Genomic DNA, 25,265 nt, shown 5'->3' with positions numbered 1-25,265 from the left:
AGTGCAGAGAATATTATGTTAGAGTGTTTTTTTGAAGGGTAAATATTTGGTCTTTCAAAAGGAAACAAACATACTGTCACCATTACTTCTAGAGAGTAAAATACAGGAAAAATAGAAACAGATGTAAGCAGTATTTCTAGTTTGAAATAAACATTCAGTAACAAAATCTAAGGATTGAAAACTTGTACGGGGTGGGACACCAAGTTCGCCATCAAAACGGTATTTTTTTAAAGTATAGACTCCAAGAACGAAGTTATTCCAATGTGGACACCTTGAAAAAAAACTTTGAGACAAATGCTTTGTCATCTAAGGCTTTCTTTTCTTCTTAAGTGGCTCTTCATCTGAGCTACTGTCTTCTTCACTGCTGCTACTGGAGCTTGAATCACTGCTACTGGTAGTTTCTGACTCTGACTCAGACTCTGATTCAGACTCGGAGAAGCTGTCCTCTGATGAGGAGGAGGAACTGGAAGAGCTGTCCTCAGAGGATGAAGAGGAGCTTGAGCTATCCTCACTGTCTGAAGAGGGGTCACTGTCTGAGCTGTTGCTGCTTGAACTTTCACTGCTGGAGCTTGTTACACTTTTAGGCCTGATAAGAGGGAAATAAAGAAATTCAATAAGGAGTTTTCTTTAACTAGATATCTACATTTAAATCAAACTTCTCACCTAATGTTTTTTAAAGGCGAAGTTAACTTTTAACCATTTAAGAACCCAAAGGTTTTACCCCCTTAATGACCAGACCATTTTTTTGTGAAACAGCACTGCATTACTTTAACTGACAATTGCGCGGTCATGCGACAATGTACCCAAATAAAATTGATGTCCTTTTTTCCAACAAATAGAGCTTTCTTTTGGTGGTATTTAATCACCTCTGCAATTTTTATTTTTTGCGCTATGAACAAAAAAAAAAAAAAAAAAGGAGCGACAATTCAGAAAGAACAATATTTTTTACTTTCTGCTATAAAACATTCCTAATAATAATAATAATAATAGTAAAAAAATAAATAAAAATCAAATTTTTTCATCATTTCAGGCCAATATGTATTCTGCTACATACAAAAATCACAAAGGGTGTATATCGATTAGTTTTAGAAGCGATAACTTGCGCAAACCAGAGGAAAGATTTATGTAATTTCTATTATTTGTTTTTTTTCTAGTAACGGCAGCGATCAGCAATTTTTTTGTGGGACTGTGACATTGCAGCGGACAGATCGGACACCTGAGATTTTTGACACTTTAGGGGGGCCAGTGACATTACTACAGTAATCACTGCTAAAAATATGCACTGTTACTGTACAAATTACACTGGCAGGGAAGGGATTAACACCGGGGGGGAATCAAAGGGTTAAATGTGTGCCTAGGGGATGCTTTCTTAACTGTGTGGGGGTTGTATTCACTGGATGAACACAGAGACCTGTGTTCCTAAATAGGAAAAATAATAAAATGCACATATTTTTGATGGAATATAAATGTGCATTTTGTTTTTCCACAGAAGCCTGCAGTGGATCGTGGGTGCAATGTCAGGATCCTGCACACACTTCCTTTAGCTCTCTACCCATACCTTTGTACTGGTACTAGCTGGAGGAAATGTCAATGGACTGATTTCAATAGAAATGCCTTTTCTAGGGACAACTGTGTAAAAAGGGAATTCCCTTCACTTTGGGAGATTTCCTCTATCTTCTTGTGATTCTGGGACAGGAAGTGAAGAGATATTTCCCAAATGGTACACAGACAGCAACAAATAACCAGGCGCTTTAACCCTTCTCTACTCTACCTCGAAAAATTTTTAGATAAACATAGCCATATAGACACCAATTTTGTCATGTGGATTCCAAAAGAAGCAAAATTAAAAAACCTGATTTTTTGTAAAATCTTACCTGTAAAATTCCTTTCTCTGAGTCCTCCGACAGTCGCCGCCTCTTCATATTCGTCACAATGGGTATTAGACTTTGCTCCGAAGGAGTAGCTAGGCAACAGAATATGTTAACATTAAAGCTTTTAACATATCCCACCCTCAAGGGGTGGTCCCCTCAGTCAATACCCTCCTACTTCCTGCAACCATATCTCAGTTTCAGTGGAATAGCAGTAGAGTATACAACCAAACCCCAAAGAGGGGCGGGGGCGGCGACTGTCGGAGGACTCAGAGAAAGGAATTTTACAGGTAAGATTTTACAAAAATTCAGTTTTCTCTTACGTCCTCCGACAGTCGCCGCCTCTTCATATTCATCACAATGGGGACGTCCCAAAGCAGTGCAAACATGAGGGGTGGGAAACGCATCCGCGCCGTAAGGCAACGCAGTCTCCGCATCAAAGAAAGGAACCTTACCAAAGGAAGGAAACCAGCTGGGCAACAGGAAAAAAATTGCTCAACAGGAGCAACAACCCAGGAAAAAACAAAGAACCAGGGGATAAAAACCTATCCCAACAGTCAGAGGTCCCAACAAGGGACCCTAGGGAACCGCCGCACTAAGAACCTTGCGGCCAAAGGAAGCATCCGCCGATGCCTGAACATCTACCTTGTAGAATTTTGTGAAAGTGTGCACGGTCGACCAGGTCGCCGCCTTACACACCTGGGCTACAGAAGCCCCATGACGACAGGCCCAAGACATACTCAGAGATCTAGTAGAGTGCGCCTTCACAGGCACAGGGGGAACCTTCCCCCGCAAAGCATATGCCTGTTCAATGGTCTGCCTGATCCATTTGGCGATGGTAGAGGCCGACGCCGCCATGACCCTCTGGAAGAACAAACAGAGTCCTTCTTTCAAAAAGACTCAGTCGATTTAAGGTAAACCCTTATCGCCCGAACAACATCCAAAGAATGTAGACTCACCTCCTTTGGATGTTTAGGCTTCGCGCACAGCGAAGGCAAGACAATATCCTCATTAAGATGGAATTCCGAAACTCGCTTCGGAAGAAAAGAAGGATTAGGTCGCAAGACCACCTTATCCAAATGAACAACCAGATACGGAGACTTGCAGGACAAAGCCGCCAGCTCCGACACTCTGCGAGCCGAAGTGATCGCAACCAAAAAGGCGACCTTCTTGGACAACATAGACAACGAGATCTCCCTGATCTGTTCAAAAGGAGCACGTTGTAACACAGATAAAACGAGATTCAAGTCCCAAGGGGGCAGAGGATCCCTCCTAAGAGGAACCAGATGCCGCACTCCCTGAACAAAAGTGCCAACCAAGGAGTTGGAAGCCACGGGACGTTGAAACAGAACGGCCAGCGCAGACACCTGACCCTTTATCGTAGCCAGCGCCAAACACTGATCGACACCTGTTTGAAGGAAGGACAGCACTCGAAAAAACCGAGTACGTGCGGGGTGAAAATCCCCTGGACTCACACCAGGCAAAATAGGCCTTCCAAGTACGGTAGTAAACCTTCCCCGAGGAAGACTTCCTCGCGTTGATCAAGGTATGAACGACCTCCGGGGAGAGACCCTGCTCCTTCAGGACCTCGGTCTCAACAGCCAGGCCGTCAAAGCCAGCGACTGTAAAGCAGGATGGTATATCGGTCCTTGAGACAGGAGATCGTCTCGAAGAGGCAGACGCCACAGGGCGTCGACCGCCAGATTCACGAGGTCTGCGTACCAGGACCGGCGAGGCCAGTCCGGTGCCACAAGAATCACCGTGCTGCGTTCCGAGTGTAACCTGCGAAGGAACCTGGACAGCAACTGAATCGGTGGAAACGCGTACATCAGCTTGTACTGATGCCACGGGGCCACTAACGCGTCCGACGCGTCTGCCCGAGGGTCGCGCGTCCTTGCCACGAACCTTGTTATTGAGACGAGACGCGAACAGGTCCACATCCGGAAGACCCCACTTCGCGCACAACATCTGGAAGACAGCCGGGTGGAGAGACCATTCCCCCTGATCCAGGGTCTGGCGACTCAGATAGTCCGCCTGCCAGTTCTCCACTCCCGGAATGTGCACCGCCGTTATCGCCGGGACATGAGTCTCGGCCCAAGTCAGAATGTCGGCCACTTCTCGAGCCGCTCGGGCACTCCTGGTGCCCCCTTGGTGGTTGATGTAGGCCACCGCCGTGGCATTGTCCGTCTGCACCCGAACCGGGCAGCCCTGCAGCCGGTCCGTCCAGCGATGAAGACAGATTTATCGCACGCAATTCCAGAATGTTGATCGGAAGGGAGGACTCCCCCTCCGACCAAGTTCCCTGGGCGGACAGAACGCCCAGAACACCACCCCAGCCCGACAGGCTGGCATCCGTGGTGATCACCGTCCACAAGATAGGACGAAACGACTTGCCCCCGGACACCATCGGGGACTGGAGCCACCACAGGAGGTCTCTTCTGGTGCGATGACTCAACGAGATTTGAAGATCCAGAGATTGAGGTCGCCCGTCCCACATGGACAGGATCTCCGCTTGGAGACCCCGCGTGTGAAACTGGGCGAAGGGAATCGCCTCGAAGGCCAAGACCATCAATCCCAGACATCTCATGCACGTCCGCAGAGACGAGAGCGGAACGTCCCTGAGGGACCTGACTTCCTCCTGAAGAGTTCTGAGTTTGTCTTCCGGCAGGAAGACCTTCGCCTGCACAGGATCATTCCCAGGTAGGGAAGGCGAACCGACGGACTCAGTGTCGACTTTAGAAAATTTATCGTCCAACCAAACTCCTGCAGAGTTTGCATCGTGACAGACAGGTCCTTCTCCAGACCCTGGCTGGGTCGCAGACCGAACCAGAATGTCGTCCAGATACCCCAGGACAGAAATGCCCTGGGCTCTCAATAATGCCAGAACCGGTGCAAGCACCTTGGTGAAAACCTGCGGAGCCGAGGCGAGACCAAAAGGCAACGCCACGAACTGGTAGTGATCCTCCGCAATGGCGAATCGAAGGTACCGCTGGTGACCCTCGAAAATGGGGACGTGAAGATACGCATCCTTCAAATCGATGGAGGCCATGAATTTCCCCGGAACCAGGGCAGCCACCACCGACCACAGGGATTCCATGCAGAACTTGCGAACCCGCACAGAGCGGTTCAGAGCCTTCAAGTCCAGAATTGGACGAACCTTGCCCTCCTTCCTGGGCACGGTGAACAGATTGGAATAAAACCCCCGAAATCTGTCCCGATGAGGCACCGGAACCACCACTCCCTGAGCCCTCAGGTCCCGCACCGCCAGGTGCAGGTCCCGTAAACGCTCCGGAGACAGCTGAAGATTTGAGGGAAAAAAACCTGCTCTCCGGCCGAGAGAGAAACTCGATCTTGTAACCAGATCGAACGATCTCCTGAACCCATCTGTCCCGCACGCGGGCCAACCAGGGTTGAAGAAAACCGAGCAAGCGTCCCCCCACCCCAAAACTGGGTGAGGGCGCCCCTTCAGGCCGCACTGTTATGGGCTGCGGATCCGGACTGACCGGACTTCTGTTTCCCAGACCAGGGCTTCTTTTGAGAGCCTTGACCTTTGAACGGTTTGCCCTTGTAGTGCGACCGAAAGGCACGAAAGGACCCCTGAGGGGGCCGAAAATTAGCATGCTTCTTCCCAGAAGCCCCCTTAGCCTTGGGGAAATGGGGCAAGAGAGTGCTCTTACCTCCGGTGATCCCCTTAATCAACACATCCAAGGACTCCCCAAAAAGGCGAGACCCATCATAAGGCAGATTGGCTAAGGTCTTACGTGAAGATTGGTCCACCGACCAACATTTTAACCAAACCAGGCGGCGAGACAACACCGCCACGCTGTGCACACGTGCAGCCAACGGGACTAAGTCCAAGTCCGCATCACACAGATACATGACACCCTGGTGGATTTGATCCACCATATCCAGGGTCGCCGGCGAGGCCGAATGGCCACTAGGACGCGCCTAAGCATCTGCGTCCAACTTGCGACAGCCTGGGCCGCCATGAGAGAGGCAAACAGAGCTTTAAGCATAGAACCCGTAACAGAGTAAGTATGACGGGCAAGAGACTCCAATCTCCTATCCGTGGCGTCACGGAACACTGGGGAATCCTCTGCAGGAATCGCAGTGGATTTATTTAAAACCGCAATTGCGTGATCCACCGGGGGTGGCACACACCACCGTTCATCAGTGGAAGGCGAGAAAGGATAACGCAGCTTGAACCTACTTGGCACAGCAAAAGGTTTGCGTAGATTGCGCCATTGTTCCTTAACAGCGCGCTGAAAATCATCATTGCAGGGAAAAACCTGCGGCGTCCTGCGTTTTCTCTGCGTCCCATAAGCCGCCAAGGCAGCGGGGGGACACACTTCATCCTGCAAACGCAGCGTTTGTTTTATGGAAGCAACCAAGTCATCCATGATAGCAAGCTCTTCAGGCGAGCCAGGGGGAGAATTATCAACCCCTTCAACTTCAGCCTCCACCTCGGATCCACTAGATCCGATAAGGAGACCCCCGCCATAACAGCCCCATCACCTTCACCCTCAGAATCAGAGGAAAGAGAAACTCTGGGTCTCTTAGTAGATTGAGCAGCCACCAGCATCTGCACCTGAGCAGCAAGGCCAGCCACAATAGTGGCTAAATCCCCCCCTGGGGGGGAAACAGCGGTCCCCTGGCTATCCACCAAAGCGGTAGGAAATTTGCCCTCCTGAGAATCCATTGCCCCAATATCAAATGCCGGATAATAAAGGGTTAACTACCCCTTTAACAAGCGCGGCGAGCGCAGCCCACCGCACCACACACAAGCACAATAAAACCCCCACAGGGACAATAAAACTGACACAGGCAATGGATAAGAAGGATATAACCTGAGGAGACCCTCGCCGCTGCTGCTGCCTCGATCGGTGTACCCAGGAGAAGAGGAAGTGATGCGACCAGGGCGCTCTATTAAAGCCTATGGGAGGCTACAAGAAAATGGCCGCCATGCATGTAGAACATGCGGCCGGAGCGAGTGTAGGCAAAATGGCGCCGTTTGGCGCCGAAACCGCCGCTCCAAAGTACAGTAATGCACACATTTTAGCCATATATAAAAAACATGGTAGATCGCCGCAGCGATCGCTGTATAGTGCCCAAACATGCCACAAAACATGCCCCACAGCACACAGCTTCTCACACTGACAAAGCTGACACACATAGTGTCACACAGCTCCCCCCCCCCCTTGCAGCCCACAGCATGCAGCCGAGTGATAGGGAGACAAACAGTGAGAACAGAGGCAGGTTACACAGTCCCAGACTGACACCCCCCCCAGACAGACAGGTCCCCACATAGATACACTTACCTCACAATGGCGTGGGGGACCCGCACAGGCGAACAAGCCGCTGCACATGAGGCAGGGAGAGTCGCATACAAGATGCACAAAATGAGGGTTAAGAAACCGCACAGCGTCCAGTGAGGTAGCCACCTCACCAATCATCCCTGCACCGAACAGGGATGGGTCGTTCACTGTGCCAGGAGCGTTACCTGGCTGAACGCTCGATGGCAGGCTGGGAAGCCACTGACCCACGACCTGCGACCAGGGGGATCAGCCCGAGACCCAGCCCGCATGATCCTCTTCATCAGAAGAACTAACTAATGCTGACAAAAAGAACAGCTAAGTAAAGGTAGAGAGAAAACTCAAACAAAAAAATCAAAAAATAAGAAAGAGTCTGGGGCACAAAGCCCCAGCACAGAGAGAGCCAGCCACTCCTGACAAGCTAGACATTGAAACTGAGATATGGTTGCAGGAAGTAGGAGGGTATTGACTGAGGGGACCACCCCTTGAGGGTGGGATATGTTAAAAGCTTTAATGTTAACATATTCTGTTGCCTAGCTACTCCTTCGGAGCAAAGTCTAATACCCATTGTGACGAATATGAAGAGGCGGCGACTGTCGGAGGACGTAAGAGAAAGTGATTTTACATGAGGAAGTTTAGCTCTGGGACCCAAAACTGTGCAATATACAGTATATAAAATATATTACATACATGTTTATATTTTATATAAAAATGCATATTTATACATTTTTTAATTTAACAATATTGGGGGCTATCAATGCATGTAATGCCTACATATTCACATGCCAAATTATATTTGTGACATACTAAATTGTGTACACTTTTAAATAGGATCTGAAGTCAACAGACATGTTTTTTACCATCCCCATTTCCACTGCCCTAAAACCTAAGAAAGAAAAGAGCTTCACAATCGACTCATGCATTCAACTAATAACCAATCTAAGCTTGGGCCAGTTGCTGGCCGAGATCTAGCAATAGCTAGGGGAGTAACATTAATGCCATCATAATGCAGGAACTATGCTCAGGCAAAGGCTCTGATTAACTGTCCACCTAACAAAACAGTCAAAACCTCTGCCTAAACAGTCTTTGGATAGGGACGGAGTATATACCTGCAAGCCTTAACTACAGTCAAGACCTGCAGTCAGACTGAGTTTGGAGAGGTTACCAAGCCAAGTATAGTGCAACCATTTTTGCTTTAATCCCTTGCCACCCAAGGAAGCCCCTGTACATCCTTGAGATGCAGCTACAGGCATTTTTTTTTGTCCGGCGATGCTATATATATATATATATTTTTTTTTTTATATATAAGCGATCCTGGATCGTTTTTTTCAGGAGATGGAAGGGGGTGCCACCCCTAGGAAACCCAGGATTGTAGGGGTCGCTTCTTCTGGCTGACCATAGAGAGAAGGTCCCTATGGTCTAAGAAATTGGAATCGACAAGTATTTTGTCACTTCCGGGTTCAGTTTTCTGTTTACTGTCTGGTTGCTGCCAAGTAAAGCAGCCACTCAGACTGATCTGTGTCTGATCTCCTGCTTTGAAGGCCAGAAGAGAGGTATGGGGCCTTACATTTTTTAAAGAAACAACGTAAAAAAAAATTATTTAAAGTGTCCCTAACCCCCTGTGCTCGGGCGCAAAGGCGAACACATACGTAGGTTGCGCAGGCATAGGTTAACGATGTTTACACCACATGTGAGGTATCATCATGAACAGTATAGTTAGAATTATTGCTTTATCGCCAGATCTTCTTTTAAAGCATTGCCTATGGAGATTTTTTGGTACCTTAATTTGGATGCTGTTCCATAGGCGTATGCAATTTTAAAAGCGTGACATGATAGGTATCTATTTACTCTGCATAACGTTATCTTTTATATCTTACCAAATGAGCTTGTGCTTGAAAAACCGCTGCGCAAATATCATGTAACCTAAAAATATGCAACATTCACCATTTTATTCTCTAGGGTCTCTGCTTAAAAAAAAAACAAAAAAAAAACAAAAAAAAAAAAAAAAACATGATTAGGGGTTCTAAATAGTTTTCTAGCAAAAAAAAAATATATATTTTTACAAGTAGGATAAAGGTTAGAATAGGTTTGGGAGGTACGTGATTAAAAGAGAAGTATGGGAAAAGCTTTTTTGGTCATACTTCTGTGTTAAAGTACACTTTCATTTGCACTCCCATGATCCAGAATCAGTCAGTGTGATAAAGTCTCCTGTTGGAGGATGCAACAAAGCCACTACAGGCTCTGGAATGATCCCGACCATATTGTAGGGATCCACCCAGATTGATTGATTAATAGCTGGCTCCAGCTCTTAGCGCCGGCTGAAAGCTGCAACCAGTTGCGTCAATGCCCTTTTCCTGATCGGTCATCCAGTGAGCTCTGGAAGGGCAGAGTAAAGAGCAGTGACTGGCAGTCACTACACTGCTCAGAACGGACCAGGAACTGAGCAATCAGTAGTCATGTGATTTCTCAGCTCTCGGGTTCAAAGTTGATGCTGCAGTATGGAGGTTAGTATGTTTATTTATTTATTTATTTTTTTTTACACACACCAAACATTTCCTTTAAGATTGGGGATTAATGCAACAAAAAGGTTTGAAAAAAGAGTGAATATGTCCAGCGACTAGGTGATTGCAAGTGGTTTCATGCAATGTAAGGCAGTCTATGAGAACCAGCACTGTTTACTTTAGACAGAGGTGCTGTCTTTTGCAAATAGGTGTTTATAAATTTGAAAATATACTTTTCCAGCATTGCCTAAATACAGTTTTCACTGAACCACTGCCCACAACTTATCAAATACCCTCTCCATTGTTTAAAACCCCAAAAGCCCATGGGCTCTAGCCTTCTCCTAATTTTTTTATTTAGGAAATTGTTACCACACATTGTAACAGCCTACAAACTTATAGTCTATGTAGACCTCATATTAACTTTGGTACGCATTAGCCTGAGTTTAAGGGACCATAGACAGCAAGTGACAAGTTTAGTGCACTGCCATTAATTGTGACTGGCACCTCTATTTACAACAATGCTGCTGATTGTGGTAAGCAATAGTAGCAAGTAATGGTGGTAGGTTGGCCATTCCATTCAAATGATTTTCTACCCTAATGCAATGCACCCTAAAGGGGAACTGTATTCATTCTTGTAAGCTCTCCTGCCACCGTCTTACAAATTTCAGCCAAAAAACGTTTTTACAAAAGTTAATGTTTTTTTATTCTATATTTTCTGCTTTTACTTCGCCAAATCCTGACCTAGACAAGGTTGATCTGACAGCTCCCCTGCATGCTCAGAGACACTGCAGGTCTATGCCAGTACTCAAAGAACAACGCAGTGTATTTCTGTGCATGCACTACATCTCGCAAACTGCCACCTAGAATGTGTGACATGAGCCATTTTCCAAATGTCACATATGTACTGACAGAGGCCTGCAGCATGTCTGTGTATGGGCACTGGATCCGGAACATGTGTGGGTATCTCTGCCAGGTCCCATAGACCTGGCAGAGACTTGTGCCATTACTCCACATGTGCCAGATCTCCAGTAAAGATGGCGGCGCTAAAGAAAAGGGCTAAAAGTAAACACTCTGCTTCAACTAAAACAATGCTGGACTTTAAAACGTACTGCAAAAAACCTTACTTGTATCAATGGGACCAAATTATGCCCTGTAGTAATGTTGTCTTGCAGCTTTTGACAGTCCCTTTGGAATTTACCCAAGTCAATAACCGTAAAAAAAAACTACAAAAAGTCCTAAAGAGACATACCTTTTCTTCTTCATCTTTGCTTCCAATATATTGTTGCTGCTAATGCAAGAACAAAAAAAAAAATCTGAATAAAAATGAAACCAATACTAGGTGTTTGATAGAGGACACTACATTTCTGGTGATCAGCATAATGCCAGACATAAATACAGACCACAATGACAAAGACAGAAAATGATTTTTTTACTGACATTTATACACTTCATTTTTAACTCCATAATATTTATTAAGGCAAGGTTTACACAGCAGTACTAGGCAACATGTGAAAATTACCTACTGTGCAATGCAGTGTTGGAAAAAAACAGCGTACGTAAATTTTGATGTATTTTGGTGCATTCGACCAGTGGTCCCCAACTCCGGTCCTCAGGGCCCACTAACAGGCCAGATTTTAAGTATTACCTTGGGGAGATGCAGACTAGAGTACTGCAATCACTGAGCAGCAAACTATATCACCTGGGATGTATTTCAGTTATCTTGTAAACCTGGCCTGTTAGTGGGCCCTTAGGACCAGGGTTGAGGACCGCTGCATTAGACAACCCATTCACATAAAAGGTATTGCATGTTAGAATGTGGCATAACACGCATTTGTTGATGCACCTCAGCAGCACGGCCTAAATTCTTACCCTCCTATTTGCATGCTTCTTACGAGACAGAAATTTCTACCCAGTTTTTCACTTGTGCAGCTATTGATACTACTCAACCACTGCTTGTTGTCTGAGCTAACAGGATGGGAAGCTACAAAAACAATTTAGAAACACTAAAATGCAGTAATTTATAGGAAAACATGCAGTATTAGCTCATCCACCTGTAGCTTCCTGACAGCAATTGCTGGAAAGAAATGCCATTAAGGCACCATCTGGCCCTTTCCTTTTCCCTGCACAAAGAATGAGGCTTAGAACCACAGTCTCTGGTGCCTGAAAATGATTTCACCCTGAACCAGGATTAACACTCCTGCATCATTCAGTCAAACAGGAACACAATCAGGCCACACACCAACTCAGCTACCACATAGGTCCCCATCACAAAGTGTTCTACAGTGTATGCACCCAGACTGGGAATCTATGCTGCTTCCCTCTGCTGACCAGCTTTATGGAGATGCTGAATTCATTTTCCAGCAGGACCTGGCACCTGCCCACACTGCCAAAAGTACCAATACCTGGTTTAATGATCATGGTATCTCTCTGCTTGATTGGTCAGCAAACTTACCTGACCTAAACCCCATAGAGAACCTGTGGGGTATGGTCAAGAGGAGGATGAGACACCAGACCCCAACAATGCAGACAAGCTGAAAGCCGCTATCAAAGCAACCTGGGCTTCCATACCACCTCAGCAGTGCCACAGGATGATCGCCTCAATGCCACACCATACTGATGCATTAATTCATGCAAAAGAAGCCCCAACTAAGTATTGAGTGCATACTATTACTTACTGTACATTTCAGTAAGCCAACATTTCTATATTAAAAATCCTTTATTTATTTATTTTTTTATTGGTCTTATGTAATATTATAATTTTCTCAGATACTGAATTTTGGGTTTTCACTAGCTGTAAGCCATAATCAACAAAATTAAAAGAAAGAAATGGTTGAAATGTATCACTCTGTGTGATGAATCTATATATGGGTTTCACTTTTTGGAATTGAATTACTGGAATAATTTTTCTTTTTGAAGATATTCTATTTTTTTTTTTTTTTAGATGAACCTGTAGTATGCAATACCACTAAACCAGTAGCATAAACCGTAACATCTCATTGCTGTAAAATACAAGACAACATACAAGTCTGAATTCAATATTTACCTTTGACCTAAAAGCATTCTGGCTTCTTTCTCTTTCAAGGTTCTCTTTAGCTCAGCTGTTCTGGAGGGTCTGTAGAGATATTTTCTTTTCCCAGTACATTCATAGCTCCAATGGCCAATCTCTAGGCACTTCTGACAACGGACATTCTGCTTATTTGCCTCACTAGGATAGAAAAGCATAGCACAGAATAATGACTGTTTACTGCACAATACAAAAAGGATTTGATATAAATATAGGGCTGAAACTAATCGATTAATTGACAACTAATCCATTATGAAAATAGTTGTCAACTATTTTCGTAATCGATTAATTGGTCCTGCATACAGAATGCATTATTTGTTTACATATCAGAAAATACAATGCAACGCACATACAGCTCAGTACACCATCCATACATGTATGTAGATGGCAGAGAACTTGTGATTGTGTGAGGAGCAATGCCTCATGGGAAATGTAGTCCGGGCAAGAGAAGGAACCAAGTAATTCTACAGGCAGAGGTTTTTTTTTAGCTTGCTATAGGGACACTCTATACAGTACTATACTTTGCTGCTTCCTGTAGGGGCACTTTGAAGGCAGGAGGGGCCAGAAGTGGCGTCGGGGGGGGGGGGGGGGGGCAGAAGAGGAGAATCAGTGCTGCTCTGTGCAAAATCATTACACAGAGAGGGTAAGTATGACAAGATTGTTGTTAAAAAGGAAAAATCCAGCGTTTACAACGACTGTGCAGGGAAGATGAGCATCTGAACCCAGAGAAGGTGGAGGATGATAGACTAGAGGTGATATAAGGCATTAAATTTAAAGTAAAAGTTTACTAGTATTGTGTATTATATTTAGATTATATACATGAAAAAAAAAAAAAGTTTTAGCTTTTAGTACTACTTTAATATAAAAATGTTATCCCCCCTCCACATAGCTTCGTGTCTGACTCCCAGTTAAAATATCCTGCTTATCTAACTTCTGGGTATATTTTTTATATACATACACATGATACAAGATATAAATACTTTCACTGTTTCACAGTAAAAATTATATTACAGTAGCGATATCTGCTGTTTTTTTTTTTTTTTACTATAAAGGGCTATTTTTTTTAACCCCATTATGACAGGTGATAAAACAAAAGCATGCTGCTGCTACTAAATGTCTTCTGCTGCCCATACATGTATTGGATTTTTGGGCATCTATATTTGTACAAAAATTATTTGTATATTTGTTGGAGTGTTTGAAAATTCCACTTGCTTTTAACATTAAATTTAAAAATGAATATAACTTCTGAGCAAAAACCACACACACTATTTGAAGATTTGTTTGATTGAGAAGTTTTCTATTCTGCTCCTTCAAATTTTCCTGTCACTGTGGTTAACAACAAACAGCGAATAGACCCCACTAAGGCTACATTCACACCTGAGCGTAGCGTTTTTCGCGCGTTTTTTACCGCGATTTTTGCGGCGTTTTTTACCGCGATTTTTGTGCAGGCGTTTTTAGATTGAATAGAGATCAATGGAAAACGCCTGTAATCTGCCCAAAAAGAAGCTCATGTACTTTTTTGAGCGTTGGGCGTTTTGTATACAGCGTCAAAACGCTCAGATGTGAACAGGGGCCATTGAAATGAATAGGATTTGTCTTGTTGGGCGTTTTGAGAGCTGATCCTAGAGCAGAAAAACGCCCCAAAAACGCCCCAAAACGCCTAGATGTGAACGGAGCCTAAGGGTTAGAAAAACCGGATGAATTTTTAAAAGTTTTCTAAAAAAAAAATGTAGTTTGTGTATGGCCAGCATAAGTGACAGCAGGTGCAGGGAGCTTGTATCAAACTACCTGCCTATTAATAAGGGAGTCTATCATGAATATTATATACCAATCCGGTCTGAAAATTTGCAAAACAGTGTTTTAGATCTTTTAAAAATATTCATCTCTGAGTCTGATATGTACCACATTTAAACCTCTAATAATACATATAACTGTCTCAGAGTGGATTAAATATCCAACTATATAGCTGGCTATTTATATTTACCACTGCATATAGATATTCAAGAATATTAAAGAGGAAGTAAACCCTCCTCTGACACTTTTACCTATAGGTAAGCCTATGATAAGGCTTACCTATAGGTACTGTAAATATCTCCTAAACATGTACCGTTTAGGAGATATTTACCTTACATGCAGCCAGTGACATCACTGGCGCATGCGCTCTGAAGGAATGGCTGCTGGTGCCGTTTCTTCAGAGCCCCGTGCCGTGACTATCGGCTCTCACGCGCGTGCGCGGGAGCGACGACACCGCGGCTCCGGCCAATCATGGCTGGATGCCGCAATCCCGGAAGACGGGCGACTGGACATGTCGCCCGTCATAGAGGTGAGTGAGCGGCACGGCGGGGGCTCGTTCTAAGGCAAGTATTGCATAATGAGCTAGTATGCGATGCACACTAGCTCATTATGTCTTTCTCTTGCAGGGTGGGGAAAAAAAAAAAAAAACGAGTTTACAACCTCTTTAACTAAATTATACACCAGCCCTTTTTTTTTTTAGGCTTTTATCCGATTAGTCGATTAATCAAAACAATCGGCCAACTAATCGATTATGAAAAAAATTGTTATTTGCAGCCCTAATATAAATAAACACTTAACTTTGCAGTAAGGTTTTAAGTGCATACACTTGTATATTCTGCACTCCAAATCCACATTAAAAGCAAACCTTTGGTTTGGAATCTCTATTAAAACTAGCAAACCATCAGCAGATCGCTGGTGCCATGCAGGTCTCCTGCAGATCTGTCAATGTATCTGTGTGCCTGTACATTTCATACTAGCAAGCAGATACACTGACAGGAAAAAAAGAGGATGGGTTCACACTTGTGCGATGTGGAAACCAGTACGATTCCTGTGTGGGTTCCTGCATTGCAGGCGGTACACACTGACATCTGTAAACTGCTGCGGGTGTCAATATTAACCTAATGACACCCCCAGATCAGTTTGCAGTGCAAACTGTCAAAAGGTGCAAGAATTGGATCGCATAGGTGTGAGCACCCATGTGGACCAAAAAAAGGGTTCTGCACCATTTTTGTGTGAATGCAATACGATTTCAGCCATACAGTTTGTATGGCTGAATTTGCATCCCCCAGACATTGAAAGTGATCTGCACTGCAATGTGGTGCAATCACATGCGATGTCTGTGATCGCACAATTGTGAACACTGCCTCAATCAGTGAGCTACCACGGCACGCTGTGGTAGTTCATTGAAAATGACAAGCTGACAGCCGCAAAGAATGTTGGAGGGTTGAAGTTCATTGATGTGGCCATGAGGAGGGAACCCCGCACAGTCGCGCCGATTTATAAAAGTGACAGCTAGTACGGGGAACTTCTCCAGTACTAATGTCACAGGGAAGAAATAGGTGAAACATGTAACATGTTCCCAAAGCTGAACTTATCCTTTAACTTAAAGCGGAGCGGTGTTCCAGCCTCATCCTCACTTGCTCCCCATCCAAAAATTAAAAGTCCGCAGCTACACATACTGTACTTTTGGGTGGAACTCCTATTTAAGGGCACAAAAATGAAATAAATTACCAAGTTTTTGGTAAAATATAAAAGCTGAGGTTGAAACGAGTAAATATATACCCAACACATCAAACTTTAAATTTGCGTGTGCCCATGAAATGGCGACAAACTTTAGTACCCTATATTTTCCATAGACACTTTAAAAGTCCCCTATAGGTCATCTGTTTAGTGTTACGGAGGAAGTCTCGCGCTAGAAATATTGCGCTCACTCCAGATGTAACATGTCTATTGCAAGCAATTGACGTTTTCATGTGTAGGCACCCCCCCCCCCGATGCATTAGTTTGCGTGTGTATGTTGTGGGGAGGCCTCAAACGTTTTTTTTTGGGGGGGGGGGGGGGGATTTTATATGCTTGGGTGCAGCTTTAGTTTTACTATTTAAAAAATGTTTTTTTTTTCTTTTTACTTAAAGAGGAAGTAAAGCTTCCTCTGTAACTTTTACCTTTGCATGCAGCCAGTAACATCACTGGCACATGCGCTCTGAAGGAACGGCTGCCTGTGCCGTTCCTTCAGAGCCCTGTGCCGTGAGCAGCGGCTCCTGTGCCCGTCGTCATCGCAGCTCCGGGCCAATCAGATGGTCGGAGGACGCAAACCTGGAAGGAAAATGGCTGAACATGTCGGCGGTGTCACCATTGAGCGGGCGGCGCATCGGGGGCTTGGTTTTCAGTTAAGCATTTCATAATAAATCGCATACTAGCTCATTATGCCTTTGTCTTTTAGGTTAACTTTCATTTTTTTCATCGCACAGGCTTCATTAAGTCCCCTATGTGATTATTGTTTGAAATGTATTATTGAAAATGCAGCAAGAACGCATCAAAAATGCCTGTGTTGCGTATTTGATGCACAATGCTGAAAACCCTATTCACAGCTGGCAATTTTCACGCATCACTAATCGTATCGCAAATTTTTTTTGCAATCATCCAACATAAAAAAGTAAAAAAAAAATTGTTTTTCTTTTTTTAGAAGTATTGGGGGGGGGGGGGGGATAGTGTTGTGGTAGATAAATAGTAAAAATTTTTATTATACAATTTGTTCCATTTAAAATTACACTGAAAATTCTGGTAAAAGAAAAAAAAGCATTGCAAAGTTATTTACACATAAATTAAAGCTTTTTTTTCAGTTTCACCTCAAAAGCACTTTATGTGACACTAAAAAAATGAGTATAACAAAAATGAAAAAAAGTTTAAATATTGATAGTTAAGGATTTAATTAGGGCTGCTTATGTTTAACTAAGGTGTTGAATAGAGAATTTTTTTTTTTTTTACTTGGGTTGCTTTACCTGACATCCTCAACAGATGAAGTTTATCGCTTTTGATGTTCAAATGAATGCAATAAAGTAATGCACAAAAGTAATGTTAGTTTGTGTCTATATTTCCAGTCAGAAAAGTGTTGATAAGGTTGTTTTGTTTTTCTTCAAAATCTTCAGTCTTTTTTTATTTATATTGCAAAAAAAAAAACATAGTGGTGATCAAATATCACGAAAAGAAAAGCTCTATTAGGCTCCATGTACACGGGACGCTGGAAATGGCCGTTTAGGAGCAGTTGGGCGTTTTTTCAGAAGCCCCTGAACCCATCTACATTTTATCTTATCTGTCCATGTACACCAGGTCGTTTACAGTCATTTGCAGGCAGTTGCGTTCAGGGACTGTTTTTAGAACGCAATTATTTGCGTTCAAACGTGTGTTTCCCGGCGTTTCAAACGCACAAACGCGTCCGAACGCGTCCAAACGCGATGACCCGCGTTTAGCGTTCGTGTTTTTCCATTTTAAAGGGGAATAATTTTTTTGACCTCTAGGAACGCTTCTAAACGCAAACGCCCGCAAACGCCGCTAAACGCCCGCTAAACGCGGGTACAAACGCGACTGAACGGACGTTTCAAACGTCCTAAAAATTCCAGCATTCAAAGGGACTTTTAACAACGTCCCATGTACATGGAGCCTAAGTGTGAAAAAAAAAATTCATTAAGGTACAGCGTTGCATGACTGCGCAATTACTAGGTAAAGTAGCACAGTGCCAAATAGCAATGAATGCTCTGGTCATGAGGGGGGGTAAAACCTTCAATATGTGGTTTTCACATATTGACCTTGTTGCTAGCTGCCTTCTTCCTTTCCACCAAGCGCTGACTCACATATTTACCAAGTGGCTGAAACAGGACTGGAATACTCCCAGGATGTTGTGAAGTACGGCCTAGTAGTTACTGCTAACCCCCAGCAGCAAGTGAGCTGTAAGGCTCGATTCACACCTATGCAGATTGTTTTTGAGCGTTTCTGTAGTGCTTTTTGCTGTGCTTTCCACATTAACCGCAATTTGCTTTTTTTTTTTGTTATTGGGCAGATTTAAAAACTCAAATCGTGGCAAAAACGCACTAAAAATGCACTACATGCTTTTCTGCAGTTTCTCCATTGAAGTCTATTGAACCAAAAAAAGCACTGTTTTGCGTTTAACCAGTTCTGGACCAGCAGGATTTTCCCCCTTGATGACCAGGCAATTTTTTGCGATTCGGCACTGCGTTATTTAACTTACATTTGCGTGGTCGTGCGATGCTGTACCCAAAAATAATTGATGTCTTTTTTTCCCCCAAAAATCGAGCTTTCTTTTGATGGTATTTGATCACCTGTGCGATTTTTTTTTTGCGCTATAAACAAAAAAAAAAAAAAAAAGCGACAATTCTGAAAAAAAACAAAAAAAAAAAAAATATATATATATACACACATTTTTTTTTTTCCTTCTGCTATAGAACATTCCCAATAAAAAAAAAAAAAATCTACTTTTTCATCATTTTAGGCCCTTCCACATATTTTTGGTAAAAAAAATCCCAATACGTGTATATTGATTGGTTTGCGCAAAAGTTATTGCGTCTACAAACTAGAGGAAAGATTTAGGTCATTTTTTTTAATTTATTTTTTTACTGGTAATGGCGCCAATCAGTGATTTTTAGCAGGACTGCGACATTGCGGCAGATCAGACACCTGACACTTTTGGGGTACCAGTGACATTACTATAGTAATTAGTGCTAAAAATATCCACTGTTACTGTACTAATGACACTGGCAGGGAAAGGGGTTAACACCAAGGGCACTCAGTGTTATATGTGTCCCTAGGGGATATTTTTTAACTGGGGGGGCTTTCTGCATGAAAACAGAGACCTGTGTTCCTTATGCCCCGTACACACGTGCAGATTATCTGAAGACTTTTGTCTGTAGACTTACCAAAACCATATAATATGAGGTCAAACCTAAACACTTTCAATTTGTATGCAATCCGGCAGGCCCTTACACTACATAGAAAAGGTAAATCTGAAGACAAAGGTCTTCAGATAATCTGCACGTGTGTACGGGGCATTAGTAATAGTAACTAGCAGAATAGTGGTCTGCTGTGTTTACAATGGCAGACCACTGTTCTGTCTCCACGAGGAGCGATCATGGGTGCCTGGAGGCAATCGCGGCTGCCGGACCTGCTGATCTGCTTCCCCTTTGGCGAATGGACACGCGCGCCCCCACTAGCGGTCCTGCGACGCACGTTGTTTCGCAGAACAGAGCCGACCTGCCGCAGTACAACTATGGCGGCTGGTCAGCAAGCAGTTAAAAAGAGTCCCTGACCTTCTCCAAAAACGCAGAGGCACAAAAATGCATTTATGTGAACGTGTTCCAAAGGAACCCATGTTAAAAGAAAAAAAAAAAATGTCCTGCATTTCTGCAAAAAGCATGAAAAAACGCATTGGTGTGAATGGAGCCTAGGGCTTCATGTAAAAACAGCCTAATGATCACGCCATGATTTTACCATGTTTTACGGCTGGCAGTCTAAACGTTCCTATTCTGAACGCGATTCTTCAGTGTTCAGGAAAGGGGGGGGGGGGGGGTTGAACCTTACCTAACCTCGGCAGATCTTAAAAACCTATGCGTACAGGGTCATAGGCTTTTATGGAGTTGAGTTTAGGAACTTTGGCCAAAAAAAACGCCAAAAGTTCCTAAACTCAAGTTTAGGAGCTCACTGTACATGAAGCCTAAGGCCCCTTTCACACATAGGTCCATTAGTCCGTTTTTCATCCATCCGTTGAAGTATGAAAAATGGACATCAATGCATCTCTATGTAAAAACGGATGACCATGGATTAGGGATGCACCGATCCGATATTCGGATCGGATATTGGCGCCGATATGGCCATTATAGCTGGTTCGGGGGGGATCGGTAACATTGACCGATCCACTGGCCGATCTGGTTTTTGCTTGGTAACGGCTGAGCCGTTCCTTACTTGGTGCAGTAGTAGTATGGGATGGGAGCCGCTACTTCCTGTATAGTCCCGGCTCACAGGCGGAGTGATATCAGATGCACTCTGCCTGTGAATGGAGGAGCCGTACACATGAAGCAGCAGCTTTGCTCTGTACTGCAGCCGCTTGCTTTGTGTGTAGCTCCGGATCGGTTCTGGTATCAGCGATTTCACAACGCCAGATATCGGTATCGGGTCCAAAAAAGTCGTATCAGTGCATCCCTACAACAGATGATCATCCGTTAACATCCGTTTTCATCCGCTTCCGTCAATGTCCGTTTTTTTGGAACGGATGAATGCCCTATTTTTTTATCCGTCAAAAAAACGGATCGGATGTAAACGGACAAACGGATGAAAAACTGATACATTTTGACGTAACTGAACTGATGAACTGAACGGACAGTATGTGTGAAAGGGGTATTAGGCCTCTTTCACACGAACGATCCGATCAGATCCGCCTGTCAGTTTTTTAGGCGGATCTGATTGGATCCTCCATGCATCCCTATGGGGCAGCGGATGTCAGCAGAGACATGTCCGCTGACACCCGCTGCTATTCAATCTGATCCTGTCTGTGATATCCAGACGTATGGTAACCATATTTTCCATCCGTCCAGGGGATCGGATGAGAGCGGACAGGCGGTCCTCTCTCATCCGATTCCCCATAGAGAGCAGCAGGGCTCTGACATCTCCCTCTCCGCACGGAGACGGAGACGGAGCTGTCAACCGCCTGCTCAGCAGGGATCGGTGGATCGATCCCAGCTGAGCAGAGAACGGTCCGCACCGGACAGCGAACCGTGTGAAAGGAGCATAAAAGTCTGAGCAAAGAGCAACTACATCGGCATAGGAGTGCGCACAGGGTGTGTCAGATATGCCTGGGCACACCCTAATCACCGCATGCGCATTATCACTGTGTGGTTGCGGGAAGAAAGGAAAGATCTCGCTCTTACCAGGTTTGCTTACACACTTCACTTTCACCGTGTCGGCAGGGAGATCAATGTGCCAGGGCCATATATATGTAGACACACATGTTTTTGAGCTTTAGGATGCACACCTAGGTGCATCAGGTGCAAGAAAGCAAATGTAAGGGGGTTTGAATTAGGCTCTGTTCACACCTGGGCGATTTGAATCAATGCGATTCCAAATTGTGAGACGCATGTGCGATGACATTACTTCTTAATGCCACCCCAATCATGCCCCTATTTTTGTGCTGCAATCGCGAAGTGTGATGCTTCTTTTAAACAGTTCCGGACTACCCACCGCATTTATACTGCAGCAGGGCGGCCTGGCTGTGCAAAATCACGTACACGATATTGTGCACAAAATGTAGGGGACGCACACGTGCATGCCGCTCCTGCTGTGATTGGATACAGAGGGAGCCAATCAGCGGATCATAGTGGCCGCCAGGACCCACCGATCATTCGGAGGAATGACATAACGCCGGTCTGCCTAGTGAAGAAGGCAGACCGCTGTCCTGTCACGGAATAAAAGAGAGATCTTGTGTTCTAGCTAAGCAGAAACACAGATCTCTTTCTCCAGTGCCTCCAGTCCTCCCCAGTTAGAAAGCACTCCCTAGAAGCATACTTAGCCCCTTGTTTGCCCCTGGTGTTAACCTGTTCCCTGCCAGTGTCATTTATATAGTAACAGAGAATTTTTTTTTTTTTTTTAACACAGATCACTGATCCCCAAAAAGTGTCACTTAGTGTCAGATTGGTCTGCCTCAATGTCGCAGTCCCGCTAAAAATCGCTGATCGCTGCCATTACTAGTAAAAACAAAAAATAAATAAAAGTCCATAAATGTATCCCATAGTTTGTAGACACTAACTTTTGTGCAAACCAATCAATATGCACTTAAAGATTTTTTTTTTTTTTTACCAAAAATATGTAACAGAATACATATTGGCCTAAACTGAAGAAAACATTTGATTTTTTATTTATTTATTTTTTGCATATGTTCCATAGCAGAAGGTAAAATATCTATCTATATATATATATATATATATATATATATATATTTTTTTTTTTTTTTCAAAATTGTGGTTCTTTTTTTGTAAAAAAATAAAAGCTGCAAAGATAATCAAATAGCGAAAAGAAAAAGAGCTCTACTTGTGGAAAAAAAAAATCAATTTTATTTGGGTACAGCGGTGCACGGCCGCGCAATTGTCAGTTAAAACAACGCAGTGAAAGGGGCCTAAGCCTCACACATCGCAAAAAAAAAAAGCCTGATCAGGAGGGGGTAAAACCTTCAAGAGCTGAAGTGGTTAAGCGACAGCGTTGCGATTTATCTCGCAATTGGGGTTTCAGTATAAAAGTAATGGCGGAAGAATCGCAGCGATTCAAATCGCCCAGGTGTGAACCAGAGCCATCTTTAATGCAGGGCAAAAGGGGCAGCTGCCCCGGGCACAGTAATTGCTGTGGGGCCCAAAGCAGCTGCTCCTTGAGCCCGCTCTGCCTGAAAATAGTTGATAAGTGAGCCAAAGAAAAGGTTTACCCAGGGTCCAATCAATGTTAAAGACAGCCCTGGTGTGAACACAGCCTTAAGCCCCTTTCAAACAAGCTTTCCAGTCCGCCTGTCAGTTTTTCAGGTGGATCTGATCGGATGCTCCATGCAGCCCTATGGAGCAGTAGATGTCAGCTGACACCCGCTGCTATCTGTGAAATCCGGACGGATGGAAACCCTATTTTCTGTCCATCTGGAGGATCGGATCAGATTAAAACAGATAGGTGATCCGTTTTCATCCGATATCCCCATAGAGGAAAGCGGGGCTGACAGGTCGGTCTCTGCACACAGAGCTGTCATCTGCCTGCTCAGTGGGGGATCGGCGGAGCAAGTCAGGCGCACTGCCCGTGTGAAAGGGGCCTTAGAGAAAGAGTTTGCTCCTGTGATGGCAAACAGTAATGACTAAGGCCCCTTTCACACAGGGAGTCCATCAGGCGGACTCCGATTTTCTCAGTGGGGGATCGATCCGTCAATCCCCCCGCTGAGCAGGCGGATGGCAGCTCTGTTTCAGCACACACAGCTGTCAGGTCCCCATTCTTCTCTATGGGGGAATCGGATGAGAACGGACCGTCTGTCTGTTCTCATTCGATCCGCCAGACGGATGGAAAATAGGGTTTACATCCGTCCAGATTTGACGGATCGGACATGTCTCCGCTGACATCCGATGCCCCATAGAGATGCACGAGCCCTCTGTTCAGATCCACCTGAAAAACAGACAGGTGAACCCGAACAGTCCGCTTGTGTGAAAGGGGCCTAAGCCTCACTTAGCAACGTCCCAGCAGTACTCCACACAGGCTTCAGGAAGACTTATAGGAAGAGCATTATTCAACTTTAGTCAAAGCGCTTTGTTTTTATCTACAGTCACCCCCTTATCTGCACAGGCAGGTTTTTTATTTTTTGGGGTAAACTAGCCCTTTGAAGAGGGTTCCGGATTCCCATAGACTTGTAAAGAAATACAAAAGCAACTTGTAGTGAACGGGACCAGGCCCATATGCCAGCTCTGCCTTGAATGGCGTGACTTCGGGAGACATGTAAATCCATGGGTTCAATTCCTCTTAAAGAATGACGAGTACGCCACCATGGCAAGCTGTGCTTTGCCTGCCCTGGTCCCTGAAATTGCACACTACCAGACGATACACTCTGCCAGCTCCGGGGTAAAGCTCCATCCACACCCACAGCACCGGAACTCCAGCCAGAGTCAGTCAGTTGCTCACTTAGCCCGCCCCGTATGACGCCATGACACCCCAGCGAGCCCTCAGCCGACGCACCCCGCATATCCCCCCACCGAACCCCAATGCAAACTTACGCCTGCCTGCGAGCGATCAGCCGGTGCATGGGGGTAGCCATGTTGCTGAAGGCCAGACGCTGCCCCCGTTGCATGCTGGGCACTGTCAGCCCGGGAGAGCGCGACTCCGAGATACGTCGAGGCTCTGGCAGCCATGTTTGACTCGGGCAAAAGGCGAGAGCACTCTGTGCGTTCTATTACCATATGTAGTGCGGTTGTTTCTGAAGCTCGGTCTTATTTTTTCTTGTGAAAATGAATCAGAGAGGTTACATAACACACGTTTATTCATTGTGGCTCAATAAAATGCTCTGATTAGCCTGCATTTTATTTATGTCCTCACTCCATACATAGGCTGAATGTTATGCCAGAACTGTAGGCCGTAGCTAAGGTAGCCTATGTTTCTTCCAAAGAACAGATAGCTTGCCAGGCCTTGGAGGTGGAACTTCATTCCCCCAATCAACGTTGATTATTTTTAGGCCTCATGCACACAGGAAAAACCGAGCTGCAAAGCCAGTTCTGACGCCAGAAAAAAGCAGCTGTAAAAATGTGCTTTTAGAAGCGTTTTGTATTGGCGTTAATGCACGCTTTAGCCACAGTTAGCAGCATTAGTGTTTAGCAGCCTTTCTCTGCCCTCTTCTATTTTCCAACCTTAAATCCAACTACTACCGCTTAACCACTTCTGGACCGGAAGATTTTCTCCCTTAATGACCAGGCCATATTTTGCGATTCGGCACTGCGTTACATTAATGGACAATTGTGCAGTGGTGTAACGCTGTACCCAAAAACAAAAAAAAAAAATTTATGTCCTTTTTTCCCCACAAATAGAGCTTTCTTTTGGTGGTATTTGATCATCTGTGCAATTTTTATTTTTTGCTCTATATAAAAAAAAAAAAGAGCGACAATTCTGAAAAAAACAAAAAAAAAACAATATTTTTTACATTCTGCTATATAACATTCTG

General features: G+C 44.5%; 1 protein-coding gene across 2 annotated transcripts; it reads right to left on the bottom strand.

The window, feature by feature from the left end:
- On the bottom strand, positions 1 to 24,453 carry ZCCHC10 (zinc finger CCHC-type containing 10). 2 transcript variants are annotated; one of them, XM_082253373.1, is made up of 4 exons: positions 24,328 to 24,453; positions 12,725 to 12,886; positions 10,931 to 10,969; positions 1 to 586 (listed from the first exon to the last, which is right to left on the bottom strand). In XM_082253373.1, exons 1-4 carry the CDS (start codon positions 24,399 to 24,401, stop codon positions 307 to 309), a joined length of 555 nt encoding a protein of 184 aa, XP_082109499.1. In that variant the 5' UTR covers positions 24,402 to 24,453; the 3' UTR covers positions 1 to 306. The 2 variants fall into 2 exon arrangements, with proteins under 2 accessions (XP_082109499.1, XP_082109500.1); XM_082253374.1 differs by having other exon boundaries at positions 10,931 to 10,966.
- Positions 24,454 to 25,265: the final 812 nt, after the last annotated feature.

Source organism: Pelophylax lessonae (assembly GCF_965119305.1).
Source record: "Pelophylax lessonae genome assembly, chromosome: 4".
NCBI classification, from domain to species: domain Eukaryota; kingdom Metazoa; phylum Chordata; class Amphibia; order Anura; family Ranidae; genus Pelophylax; species Pelophylax lessonae.
This window is presented reverse-complemented; position numbering and strand designations above follow the sequence as displayed.